The sequence below is a fragment of the Electrophorus electricus genome, chromosome 4 (assembly GCF_041902795.1).
Source record: "Electrophorus electricus isolate QZ-2024a chromosome 4, ASM4190279v1, whole genome shotgun sequence".
Taxonomy (NCBI): domain Eukaryota; kingdom Metazoa; phylum Chordata; class Actinopteri; order Gymnotiformes; family Gymnotidae; genus Electrophorus; species Electrophorus electricus.
The window spans coordinates 38,932,745-38,945,848 of record NC_137500.1 but is presented as its reverse complement, the minus strand read 5'-3'; the positions used below and the strand labels follow the sequence as shown (position 1 = coordinate 38,945,848).

The 13,104-nt window shown below is 46.5% G+C and overlaps 1 protein-coding gene across 3 annotated transcripts; it reads left to right on the top strand.

Annotated features, from left to right (window-relative positions):
- The first annotated feature begins 361 nt into the window (after positions 1-361).
- On the top strand, positions 362-12,975 carry prpf40a (PRP40 pre-mRNA processing factor 40 homolog A). Of its 3 annotated transcripts, XM_035523508.2 has the most exons (28): positions 367-433; positions 1,381-1,461; positions 1,584-1,724; positions 2,338-2,421; positions 2,782-2,808; positions 3,259-3,286; positions 3,386-3,408; positions 3,575-3,616; positions 3,782-3,892; positions 4,162-4,282; positions 4,751-4,775; positions 4,908-5,123; positions 5,476-5,581; positions 6,553-6,617; positions 6,746-6,910; positions 8,125-8,233; positions 8,412-8,562; positions 8,743-8,876; positions 9,131-9,245; positions 10,088-10,179; positions 10,276-10,392; positions 10,526-10,663; positions 10,743-10,838; positions 11,071-11,157; positions 11,242-11,335; positions 11,415-11,476; positions 11,565-11,702; positions 12,290-12,975. In XM_035523508.2, the coding sequence occupies exons 1-28, from the start codon at positions 431-433 to the stop codon at positions 12,377-12,379; spliced, it is 2,661 nt and encodes an 886-aa protein (XP_035379401.1). In that variant the 5' UTR covers positions 367-430; the 3' UTR covers positions 12,380-12,975. The 3 variants fall into 3 exon arrangements, with proteins under 3 accessions (XP_035379403.1, XP_035379401.1, XP_035379402.1); XM_035523510.2 differs by lacking the exon at positions 1,381-1,461 and having other exon boundaries at positions 362-433; XM_035523509.2 differs by lacking the exon at positions 2,782-2,808.
- Positions 12,976-13,104: the final 129 nt, after the last annotated feature.

The window sequence follows — 13,104 nt, the reverse complement described above, 5'->3', positions numbered from 1 at the left end:
ACTTTTAGGTTATTCCTTCAATCAGTCTCCTCGACCCTTTTTTTACAACAAAATGAAATTAGAATTAGGTGAAGTAGCGCTAGGTTGGGATAGACCTACTTCACGTCTAAACTGGAAAACTCAATGAGACCTATGCATGATAACGTGGCTTTATATTCGCCTACTTTAATTAACCGGTCTGCTTATTATTGGATTAATTCATTTTGTCAAAAGGAGTCAGCGGGAATGTATTCCTGCGTACATAACTATAGTGCCAGAACAATTCAAATTATTCCAATTACAGGTTTGCTTTGCGCACTGTGTGCGCAGCACGATGGGAAGAAGCACAACATTTCCCTTCCTGAACTTTCAACTTTACGGAAGCCCTCCAATCAGACCACAGTTTATTGTCTCGTGGCGGAGAAGTTGGGCTGCTAAATGTTGAGTCAACATGGTGAGTTGCATGTACCCGATAATGTTTTAAAGACTTTGCGGTTCTGGAGTATTATATCGGCAAAACACGACAGGGGATTATCGAGGAGGTTGAACAATCTTAAATGTGTGCGGCACTGTGATCATGACTAGCCGGTCGTTTAAGACCTAGCCACCCGGCTAGCTGCTCTAGCTAACCCGGCTAACTCGCTTGTCTGCTGTGTGCGCGCGCGCCGTGACCGTTTACCTCAGAACTCTCCCGCCGCTTATTCTGGCCATTTGTGTCGATAAAGGTGTAGCCTTATCTTGACAGGGTCGTTGTCGCTACGCGATGGAGAAGCACTCTTAGCGGACGACTAACGTTAACGGTCGCCGTCGGCCAGCGCACTGAGCCATGTTAGCCGCTAGCTGCGTTCGTTAGCTCACTGCTAACATTAGTTAGCTCTCCTCAACAAAAGGGTGGTGTAACCAAACTTAGTTCTTTTTTTTTTGTCACAGGGAACATGTTACAGTGTTTAGCAATCTAGATAAGCCGATTTTTAAGTAAATACAGTTTGGGCTGGTCAGACATTTGACCATTTATTTCGTGTTAAATTCCTGAGTACTCATATCTTCTACCTCGGCTGGCTGGCTAGCTGTGGGATAATATGAAATATTCTGAATACTAAGGCTCATACGTTCACATGGTTACTTTAAACTCAGTGTGCCGGTCTTGTCCATTATGAAATAATACGGTGGCCACACTCCGCTTTACATTTGTGCTCTATAAACTACTTATTTTTAGAAGGCCCGAATCGAGATCATCTTCCATTTGGATAATACTATATATAACTGACAGTTCTACAAACATAGAGTTAAAAAAACGACTGTCTGTACTGAACAGAAGTAGCTAACATACCGAAAGTGTATTGTAGCTTCTTATACTAAGAGCTTTAGTGGTAACTATATCGGCTCTCTTGTTCATGACAGTCCTCAGATGATGGTAGTAGTGGCCCATGTCAAGCACCACCTTTTCCTGGTGTCCCGCCCTCAGGGATGCCCCCGCCTTTTGTAAGTTGGTGTCAGAAAGCCAATTTTTGTGTTTGGTCTTCCTTGTGTCACTGCTTGTGGATTTTTAGTAAATGCATCATTAAGTCTTTTGTGTGTTTTGTTTTCTTTTTTCCCCTTCCAAGATGGGACCGCCGGGAATGCCACCTCACTTCCCACCAATGGGAATGCCACCCATGGGCCAGAGGCCTCCCAACATGGCTCCCATGCCCCCAGGAATGATGCCACCCATGATGCCACCAATGGGAGCTCCTCCAATAGGACAGGTAAGACATAATATAATAATCCCATATTATACTAATTACAAAAATGAATCCTTCAGAAGTCCTTCAGATCCCACTCCCAAAAACTCTCAAATGTTGTTTATGAACCCAAATGGAATAAATATATAGAACATGCTGTACCTTTACTGCTCATTGGCACTCTCAGATGTGCCGTTTGTGCGTCAGCCGTCAGAACCATTGTCTTGGAGAAGCTTGTGTGGGGGGGTTTCACACACACTTAATAATGTGAGATTTATCCCTGGCTATTTTTACCTCCATGGCAATCACTGCATTTTCTGTAGACGGCCAAATGCATGTTGCCCCACCTGTGCATCTGGTGAAATTAGTTCTATCAGGAGGTGTGATGGTGGAAGTGTTGGTTGGAAGTATTGAACCCAGGAGGTGCTGGGTGGCTGCAGATAGAGAGCTCGACTCTTCCTTTACAGGGCACAAGCTGTGGCTTCGCACTTCAAAAAGGGGTTTCAGCGCACACAGACACAGAGTTATGCTTGCTCTCTCTTATCTCGCACTGTGTATTAATACCCTGCTGTACCCTGTGCCACGCTGGATAGAAATTAGCAGCCCAGATAAATTTTTCATTAATCTCTTTCATTAGATGCCAGGTATGATGCCACCAATGATGCCTGGGATGATGATGCCCCCGCGAATGCCAGCTGCGACGATGCAGCCTACAGGCCCGGTAACAGCTCCTGTAACGATCACGGCTGGCCTTGCATGTTAGAAATAGATCCTAACAACTGTCAGTAGTGTTATAATTTGCATAATGAATGCAGTGCAAACAGGGGAAAGTTACCCATTTAGATCTCGCACTCTATTTTTACATGAGAGTGCTCAATCTAATGAGAGAGGTCTTCCATGTTTTATAAATATCACAGTTCATGTGATGAAGCCTCCTGTTTTGAGCTGTTTTAGGCTTGTCCCATTTGAACATAGGGATGATTTTTGAACGCACATTATTAATGCTGTGTGTAATGAAGTGCATATTTTGAGTGCATGTGTGTGTTTTGTTTTTTTTTTGTCATCTCTCAACCATGAACAGGTTGGAGCATCGGCAGTGGCGGTGCAGGTGCTTCTCTCGTTTAAGGCTCATTTTAATGTATTTATAATTAATTACAATTTTGTGGCCACGCTGCTATATCAGAGGTACACCACAACCAGGGCAATCCTGACTTTGATATATACAGTCCATAGAGTATCCTCACAGCTGTAATCGATGTGTAAAACTAGCTACACAACAGTTGGCAGTTTATTCCTGTGCAGAATTCCTCTCTTGAATCCGCCCTCCTTTTGGAGGCTCAGAGCAGCTACTAGATGGAGAGCTGCCCGCTGGCCCCCACCTCTACGGTTCTACTACCCGCTTGCCCTTGTTAGCGAAAGGAGTGCTCCATGCTGCCCCGCCTCAAAGCTTCAGCACAGGATGAAGGCGGTGTTTGCGTAGTCTGACATTCACCTGTTGTTTCAAATGCATTTCCTAGATTTTTGTGTTGTAAATTTATTTTTGCTTTGATCCACACAGCCTGGTGTTAGTCCTGTGGATACAGCAGGTATGACACCTGACATGATTGAACGCAAATAATAAATGTTTCTCCTATAATAAATCTTATTGTTCCCTGAATTGTGCCATTATGTTTTTGTACTTTTAGGTACTGCTGCTCCAGGTACCGCTGTAAGTATAACCAAAACATTGTGGAAATATAAAATATTTATTTTTTTAATTGACAAGTTTAGGGCAGAGCAAAGGTTATTCTGATATGTTAAATCAGCAATACGATTGTGATAACCGGTAGTCAGTGGGTGTTTTCCTTCCTGACTGTTGATTTCTATTTTTGCAGAGCACAGCAAATGACTCTCCTCCAGATGACCAGCCTAAGAAGGTCAGTGGCACCAGACTGCTGCCAGCCTCGCAGTACCCGAGTCATTTAAAACGTTAATAATAAACATATCTGCAGCAAGATGTTAGTCATGTGCTTGTTTTAGCTGGTCGATGATGCTAACGACACATGTAAATGTACGATCTGAACATGTGTAAACTCCTGCAGAAATCCGTGTGGACGGAGCACAAGTCTCTGGATGGGAAAACCTACTACTACAACACCGAGACCAAGCAATCTACCTGGGAGAAACCAGACGAACTCAAGACTCCTGCAGAGGTAAAAATGGATGAAACCAAACTGAAGGTTCCTCACCTCTGCCCCCCCGCAGCATAGGTTATCACACCTCCCTGTTGCTGGTTTGCAGTTTGCCTTTTAGCAGATCATATTATCTTGAGCTGTCTGTCAAATCCTTCACCAACAAAGTTTCTAAAATGCTTCAATTTGGCACCAAGCACCTTGTGTCTGCGTGCAAAGGAAATGATAAAATCATCCATTTTGGTGTACTGCAGTTCATAATGCGACTTCATTGCATTTGTCTGTTGCAGCAACTCCTGTCAAAGTGCCCGTGGAAAGAGTACAAGTCGGACGCAGGGAAGCCATACTATTACAACTCTCAGACCAAAGAGTCCCGCTGGACCAAGCCGAAGGAGCTGGAGGATCTGGAAGGTGGGGTGGGGCGGAGTGGAGTGGGGTGGGGTGGGGTGGGGTGGGGGGGCAAGGCTTAAACACCCCTGTGCACTCTGCTGCTTTTACCATCACATCACATCAGGAACACAGTCGAAGGAGGTTAGGAGAAGTGGCATCAGAAAAGACGTGGATCAGTGTTGGAATATGTGTACTGTAGTGGTTAACTGGTGAAAGCATTTTACAGCGTTACTCTGGGATATTCTGGGTGCCCTTGTAGGTGTAGTGCGGTGTGGTCTGGAACAGGAACAATTGTGACTTGATTCATTTAAAAGGCTTAGAATATGAATTCTGTTTAGCTGAATTTTATGAATATTATTACCAAGCTTTAGTGAATTATTAATGTGAGCACCAGTTTTAGATCAATCTGGTTTCCAGTATGTCCATTTCTATCAAATCTGCAGCTCGGTGCAGTACATGATTTTCTCTCTCTCGTTTTCATGCACCCAGCAATGATCAAGGCAGAGGAGAATGGGTAAGCCCTCAGACGTCTAAACCTCCCCCTGCACTTCCGTTATGACATTATTTTATCTATTTATTTTTTTGTTTGTACTGAAGTGTGGAGGTGAATGTCTGGAGTTGTCCGCTTCTCATGTCTTTGCGTCAGGACGGCGGACGTCGCAGCTCCTGGCACCGCACCCACTCTGGCAGCGCCGGCGGACACGCCAGTCGCTGAGGCTGTCGTTGCCGAGGTTGATGTTGCCGTGACGACGAGCATCGCAGAGGAACAGCCAACTCAGGTGCCCACACAGGGGGCAGAGGTCATCACTGAGCAAACACCGACTGTGACTGAGGAAGTAACCAGCACAGAGACACCAGCCAGGTAACATGTGTCCCTTGTGTAAACAAGCATGAATAGACATGCATATATGAACATAAAAACTGAATACAAGCTGAATATGTTGGAAATGCTGAGCATAGAGAGTGAGCTTAGCTCATGGAACAGCCTGAACAGGTCTGTCCTGACCCGTGTAGCCAGGGTGGGTCTGTCTGGCCTCTCCACTGTGTCTCTGGGGGTTAAGCCTTCTTTCATCACATCTGCCCAACATGGCCGAGGTTCAGTGCAGGTCTGCCTTCAGCACATCAAAGTCTGCCGTGCTCGGACGTGTTTGCCAACTTGATTTGTAATGGAAATGTTTGGGCACATATGTCTGAGTCCTGATCCGTTTCCACAGCAACGACACATCTAAAGAGGAGAGGCCCGAGCTTGTGAAGAAAGTCTACAAGTGGAACACCAAAGAGGAGGCAAAGCAGGCTTTCAAAGAACTGCTCAAGGAAAAGGTGGGGCGCCCTCTCGCTCGCGTACTCGCTTACTCTTTTTTCCCCCACTACGTGCACACACACCTTATTTCCATGATCACTTTTTCTTTTATTTCTTTGTTCAGTCCCCCTCTTTTTCTTTCTCTCCTGTGGTGATATTGTATTGCTTGCGTCCATGCCTGCATGAGTGTGATTCTATATTTAGCACGCTTTAATTTGCTGCACAAAGCCGTCCTCAGAGGCTCCTCCCCACTCTCTCCGTGCTACCTTTAATTGCCATGTCTGTATGATTAAAGGTGGGAGCGGGTCAGGGGGTGGAGGGGGGGGGGTGCTGTGCTGTTGCACGCTCCAGTAAGCAGTAAGCATGCTGACAAACGCACGATGGAGCCACTCTATTCCTCCTCACTCTCCCTCTATCTCCAGACCCCCACGTGCTCCTCTCCTCGCCCTGTTCCTCCTGTTCATGGTGAGGGAGGTGTGGAGGTGTCAGGGTGGCTATAAACATGAGCCAGGGGCATTTCTAGAGGTTATGGAAGAGTCTCTTCTAGCACTCACTGTGCGACGATTAGGTGAACACCTGGACCTCACCACAGAGTGGAGGCTTTGACTTTTAGCTTTCTGTTTCTCTCTCACACACGCACACGTGCTCACACCTGCGAATATATTTAACTTGTGTGTTTCTTCGGCAAATGTAATTTTGAACTCTTACATAATTAACATGTTTAACACCACCAGAAGTCTCTTTTTTTCAAACATATGTTACCTCCCATTACACAGATAAGTCAGTCGATGCCTCTGCTAGCATGAAGGCAGATTAATTGAATTTGGCAGAGCAAAAACGAGCTCGACACAGAGGCTAGTTTCCTCCCGCATCCCCGGGGAGGATGGGTGTGGCGTGGCGTGGTAGCCGACCCTCACGTGTGTGTGTGTGTGTGTGTGTGTGTGTGTGTGTGTGTGTGTGTGTGTGTGTGTGTGTGTGCGCGCACGCGCAGGGAGTGTCGTCGAACGCGTCCTGGGAGCAAGCCATGAAGATGGTCATTAATGACCCTCGTTACAGGTGCTGCACACCACTGCTCCAGAAACACTCTTAATTAAAGAGTAAATATTAATGACACACCCACACCTCAAACTTCTGGAAATATGATCTTGCTTGTGTGTGTGTGTGTGTGTGTGTGTGTGTGTTAGTGCCCTGCCCAAACTAAGCGAGAAAAAGCAGGCGTTTAATGCCTATAAGGTTCAGACTGAGAAGGAGGAGAAGGAGGAAGCCAGGATCAAGTACAAGGAGTCCAAAGAGACGTTCCAGCGCTTCCTTGAGAACCACGACAAAATGACCTCCACCACCAGATACAAGTGAGGAGTGGGTGTGGGTGTGTGGTGACCCAACCATCTTCCTATATGTAATACTTTTAAATCAAACGTCTCATGAGGTTAAAGGTTACCATGGTTAAAGTTGATTTGACCTTTAGGGGCAAGCTGAAACTCTGAGTACAGAGAGTACCCAGAGGTGCTGGTCAGAGCCTCAGCAATGCTGGGCCACGCAGCAGACGTCTGGTAGCAAAAACAAAAGGACCCCACCTAAGCGGAGTTTATTGCATCATTCCCGGTTGTTGAGGATATGGCATTCTGACGGCTTGGTATCACCTAGAGCCGGGATTCGGAAGGCCCGGTTGGAAGTGTTTTGGAATTCTTAATTTCTCTATCAGACCGTTTACTATTAATGCACCCCCCCCACCTGAAGAGCAATGTTACAATCCAGGTCAAGTTTAACAGTCCTCTTACTTACTCTGTGTAATTCCAAATGTTCAACATGTCTGATTATTTGTAGTGCACTTAGTCTGTACATGTCTGATTTATTCACAGTCTCGTCATCCCCGTTAGCCTGTATATAAAGGTCTAGATCACTAATAGGTATACTACTGTATGTGGATTGCAGTAACAATTTTAGGCATTACCAGTTAAGTTCAGGTGTGTGTATGTGTGTGTGTGTTGCACATTTAGGTAATTATTCTCAGGATATAATTAAAGTCCTATGCTCCTCGTCATTTGTATTAAAAGAAATGTGACCCTACAGGCTGTTAACTGTTACGTATCCAGGAGCTGTCTCCCCTGGATTGGCTCTCTATTGACTGATCCTGGTCAGGGAAAATTGGATCAGCCTCACAAAATGTCGATCGGTCTGTCTGTAACCAGAACTCTTTGTTTCCAAGGAGACACCCAGTCCATCCCCTTCTTTTGTCCCATCAGTATGAGCCAAAAGGCTCGAGGTGTCGAGAGCTTCTGCTGTCCTTTCTTTTTGCTTATTTAACAGCACTTTTTTATCTGTAAGATTACCTAATTTACATAATTCACTCCTTGTAAATGTACAGTTGGCTGGGCCTGAATGTGTGTACCACGTTCCACATGGCTGAGCGCCTGGCGACTTTTCCCAGTGTGCAGGGGTGCAGTATCCCATAACCAAGTGGGCATCTCGTAACTCTGGTGCACTGCTTCCACCTTCTGGCAAGAAGAGGAACTGCAGCAGCAAATGTGGTTCTTTGGGTTATAATTGTGTGTGTGTGTGATAGGAAAGCGGAGCAGATGTTTGGTGATCTGGAGGTGTGGAGCTGTGTTCCAGAGAGAGACAGGCTGGAGATATATGAAGACGTGCTGTTCTACTTGGCTAAGAAAGAGAAGGTACCTCTGTCTTTTAGTTAACACGGCCAGTCACACGACCCGATGGGTGTTTGGTGCTGAGCGTTCTGATCCGCTCTACAGCCGCACGTTAGTCGTGGGAGTGTCTCCTTTACGGGTGTGGGTGGGTAGTTCGGACTCCGGGTGTACTGCGTGTACTGAACGCCCCCGAATGATGTAGGAGCAAGCCAAGCAGCTGAGGAAGAGGAACTGGGAGGCCCTGAAGAACATTCTGGACAACATGGCCAACGTTACCTACCGCACCACCTGGTCAGAGGCTCAGCAGTACCTGCTGGACAACCCCACCTTTGCTGAGGATGAGGAGCTGCAGAGTATGAATATGCGCATGTGCACGCACACACACACACACACACACACACACACACACACACACCCTCCTGTCTAAAACATTGTCACCATGGCTGGAGATGTGATCTGTCCACCTCCGAGTGCAATGTAGTGTCCTGTGTGGCGTCCGGGGAGGTGTAATCCTTCCCCCCACTTTCTGTTAGACATGGACAAGGAAGACGCTCTGATTTGCTTTGAGGAGCACATCCGTGCTCTGGAGAAGGAGGAGGAGGAGGAGAAGCAGAAAGCCCTACTGAGAGAGAGACGCAGGCAGCGCAAGAACAGGGAGAGCTTCCAGGTAGCATTAGCACACACACACACGTACGTACGTACGTAAATGACATGTTAAAGTGGCCACATCACACAGAGAGAAACCGCACAGCAACGAGGACACGACTGCTTAGGGCCAAACTGGTAGATGTTTCGGAAAAGCAGAAATGTGATCAGCCAGCTGCGTTTCTCCTCCTGATTGAACTGTACCTGTAAAGTGTTGTCTCAGCATCGTGTCTTTTGTGTGTGTGTGTGTGTGTGTGTGTGTGTGTGTGTGTGTAGAAGTTTCTGGATGAGCTGCATGACCATGGTCAGTTGCACTCCATGTCTGCATGGATGGAGATGTACCCAACCGTCAGCGCAGACATACGCTTCGCCAGCATGCTGGGCCAGCCAGGTCAGAGACACGCTCTTGAGTGCACCTTCTCTCTGCCTCTGCCTGTTTCTTCCAGCTTTGCTAGGTCAAGTAGGCCAGAACACACAACTCTCACCCCCTGAAGTTAATAGAGAATAACATCTGGAACAGTTACTGATTAAAAGATCTGGAATAATATACATTCATTTATAAGGGGACACTATATACTTATATTTATATTTTTATATATATATATATATATATATATATATATATATATATATATATATATATATATATATATATATATATATATATATATATATATATATAGTGTGTATGTGTGTGCGTATATATATATATATATATATGTATATATATGTATATATATGTATATATATATATATATATATATATATATGTATATATATGTGTATATATATGTATATATATGTATATATATATATATATATATATATATATATATATATATATAGTGTGTATGTGTATGTGTGTCAGGTAAATGTAAATGGAGGAGGCTCTCAGCATGGCACTAAATCTGGGTGTGCCAGCTTGGTACTTCATACACACAAGTGAGGTGTCTCTTCCGTTTATTCAGCCCCCTCTCTGCTCAAGGGTGTCCTCCCACACCACTCTGAACAGGGAGGTTAATGGAGGAACGGTTGTAAAACGCTCGGTGGAGCTGTAAGAGAGGGTTCGTTTCCGCTGACCTCCCTGTCCTGGTTGGGTCACACTGCTGTGAACAGAGCAGCTAAGGCAGCATCCTCCCATGACAGCACCGACCACAGCACACATCGACTGGGACCTGCTTTCCCCAGCTCTGATTATTGTGATGATGATGATAATTGTTACCTCTTCTTCAGGATCTACACCGCTGGACTTGTTCAAGTTCTACGTGGAAGACCTCAAAGCTCGTTACCATGACGAGAAGAGGATCATCAAAGACATCTTAAAGGTGGGGGCCGTCGACTCCTCGACTCGTTGTGTTTGTTGTAGAATAGCACCTGTAGCGTGTTCGCCGTCATATGTCAGGGATGTGTTCTGTGTGCAGGATAAGGGCTTCCTGGTGGAGATCAGCACCAGCTTTGAGGATTTTGGCTCTGTGATCAGCTCCGATAAGAGGGCCACCACGCTGGATGCCGGCAACATCAAGCTGGCCTTCAACAGCGTGAGTGTCCTCTCCCCTTCAACTTCACTTACCATGCAGCGAGTCTCTGAGCTCGCTGGTGGCACTGGCTGCACTGACGTGAACTTCCCTGGCTGCCATCTGAGCGTGGCTGTGTGTGACTGTGTGTGTGCAGCTGTTGGAGAAGGCGGAGGCGCGGGAGAGGGAGAGGGAGAAGGAGGAGGCCAGAAAGATGAAACGGAAAGAGGCGGCCTTTAAGAGCATGCTGAAGCAGGCCACGCCCCCTCTGGAGCCCGACACTTCATGGGAGGGGGTAGGGCCTGTTGCCAAGAGATGGACACACCCACCAGCTGTTATCGGGTGTTTGAGTGTCATTCTCGTTTTTGATCCAGGTAAGGGAGAGATTCCTGAAGGAGCCTGCCTTTGAGGATATCACCCTGGAGTCAGAAAGAAAGAGGATATTTAAAGACTTTATGCATGTTTTGGAGGTGAGGGTCCAGGATTTTGTAAAAAAACACTAACACACCAACCCTCATTAAGACTAAAGGAGAAGATCCGTCATGGGGTTTTGTGTTTTTCTGATGTTATTTTTGAATAGGGTTTGTAAGATGCACTAGTAACTGCGCATCGAGTGTTTCTCTGCAGTGATGCACGGAGCCACTGTAATGTGATTTGGAGCTCTCTCTCTCTCTCTCTCTCTCTCTCTCTCTCTCTCTGCAGCATGAGTGCCAGCACCATCACTCCAAAACCAAGAAACACTCAAAGAAATCCAAGAAGCACCACAGAAAGCGCTCCCGCTCTCGCTCAGTGAGCCCCACCACCCTCACGTTTTACACACACACTCACGTATACACACACACAGAGTCCCGCTAACCCTGCCTCCTCTCACAGGGATCTGAATCCGAGGATGACGAGTATCACTCAAAGAAGAAGAAGCGTTCCACGTCAAAGTCCCCATCTGAGCATTCGTCCTCAGGAGAGTCCGGTTAGTGGCCCCGCCCCCAACGCCCCGCCCCCACCGCTCAGCACCTGGCCAGGTGTAACGCATGTCACTATTTTCACAGAGAGAAGTTATAAAAAATCCAAGAAGCACAAGAAGAAGGCAAAGAAGAGGCGTCACAAGTCGGTGAGTACGGAGCTCTGTGGAGCGCCTTCCCTCTGCAGCCCACGAGTCCACCAGTGCTCCTGAACTCGCTCCCCTCGTCTCCCCGCAGGCGTCCCCTGAGTCGGATGGAGACAAGGACAGAAAGGGGAGAGACAAAGACAAGGAGAAGGAGAACGAGAAATCCAGAGGGAAAACCCGGGCCGAATCCAAACAGAAATCCCCCAAGAGGAAAGCGGCTAAAGAGGAGGTGAGGTCTGGGCTCCGGTGTGCCGAGAGGGTCTCGAGAATGTAGCTCCGCACCTGGGTCACGGAAGCCTAAAATCGCACCTTCTTGGTCCTCATGCAAGTATCACACACCAAGTGATCACTTTATTAGGTCATATAGCTATACACAACATACATTTAACCAACTTGTTTTCCACAACCCACTGTGGTTCTCTGAACCCAGCTGACCGACTGGAATCTAGTGGACATCGTATCAGCCTCTTTTGGCCTCCGTCATGTTAGCTGTTTTCACCAAAGCAGGCTGTGGTAGCTGGTTGCTGTTAATGTACATTTATACACTCGTATTGTAAATACAAATCTGTTTATGTAAACGCACATGAATACAGCAGAAACTGCTAGATTTCCAATGTACACGTACATGCGCAAAATATCCAGACATCAACTGCCCGTTTTTTAACAGGCTGTTAGGAGAGATGCCACTGCAAACGAGTTACCGTAGCGCCAAACCAGAGTGCACAGAACTGACCCAAAACCAGAGTGAAGGCCCACAGATGTAAAGCAGGTCCAGCATAGCTGACCAATAGCTTAGTGTCTCTCTCTTATTCCCAGGGGGGGTGGGAGACCTCAGGCAGTGAACTAAGTGAAGGAGAACTGGAGAAGAGGAGGAGAACTCTTCTGGAGCAGTTAGATGCACCATAGACGACCTTTCACCCGTCACCCCCTCTCTCTCCCTCTCTCTCTCTCGCTCTCGCTCTCGCTCGTTCAAACACGCATTCCCCTTCATGCGTCTCTGCATACGTCTCTATGGCAGTGCAGGCAGGACTCGGGAGCCATGCATGGAGGCCCTTTTTCTCTGCTCTGGAGTGTTGTGCAGAATGTGATCGCTCAGTATTGAACGTCAGCTTGAACCTCCTTGGTAGCGTCTCAGGAGATCCCCTCCAGACTGGGCTCGGCGCTAAGGACGTGTGGTTCAAGTCTGCACCAAGTTCTTTTCCATCTTCCTTCCATTCTCTTCTGTTCTGTTATTCCCACCCCCCACCCCATGTCTCAGAAGCTGTTTTTATGTAGTTGTACATTTTTGTTGTTGCCAATAGTTTGGCCTTTAAAATTGTTTACAGGCAAATAAAAACCCCATAAACACGGCCCGGCCGTTCAAACTCCGCTCCCTCTGTACATTGTCCTTTCTGGGGGGAAATCGGGTAGGTATTGCTATGAATGAAATCTTTTCAAAGGTATTTTTACAAATGTCGTACTTTGACTCTCACGATGTATTAAAACAGCCGTAGAATTACTGATTTAAATGTTTGATTTTTTTTTTGCTTCTAGAATATTAGTGACTCCACAATCATCAAACTAATTTAACTGACCTGTGTTTACAATGACTTTTGACGAATGGTAAGGTTGGACAGAGGTTTTATGGAAAT

Bases quoted from the DNA above. Each gene is read 5' to 3' on its own strand.
- prpf40a (XM_035523508.2), top strand. The intron at 4,283-4,750 runs GTGGGGTGGGGC...TCATGCACCCAG, and splicing joins GGAGCTGGAGGATCTGGAAG to CAATGATCAAGGCAGAGGAG. The intron at 6,911-8,124 runs GTGAGGAGTGGG...TGTGTGTGATAG, and splicing joins ACCTCCACCACCAGATACAA to GAAAGCGGAGCAGATGTTTG.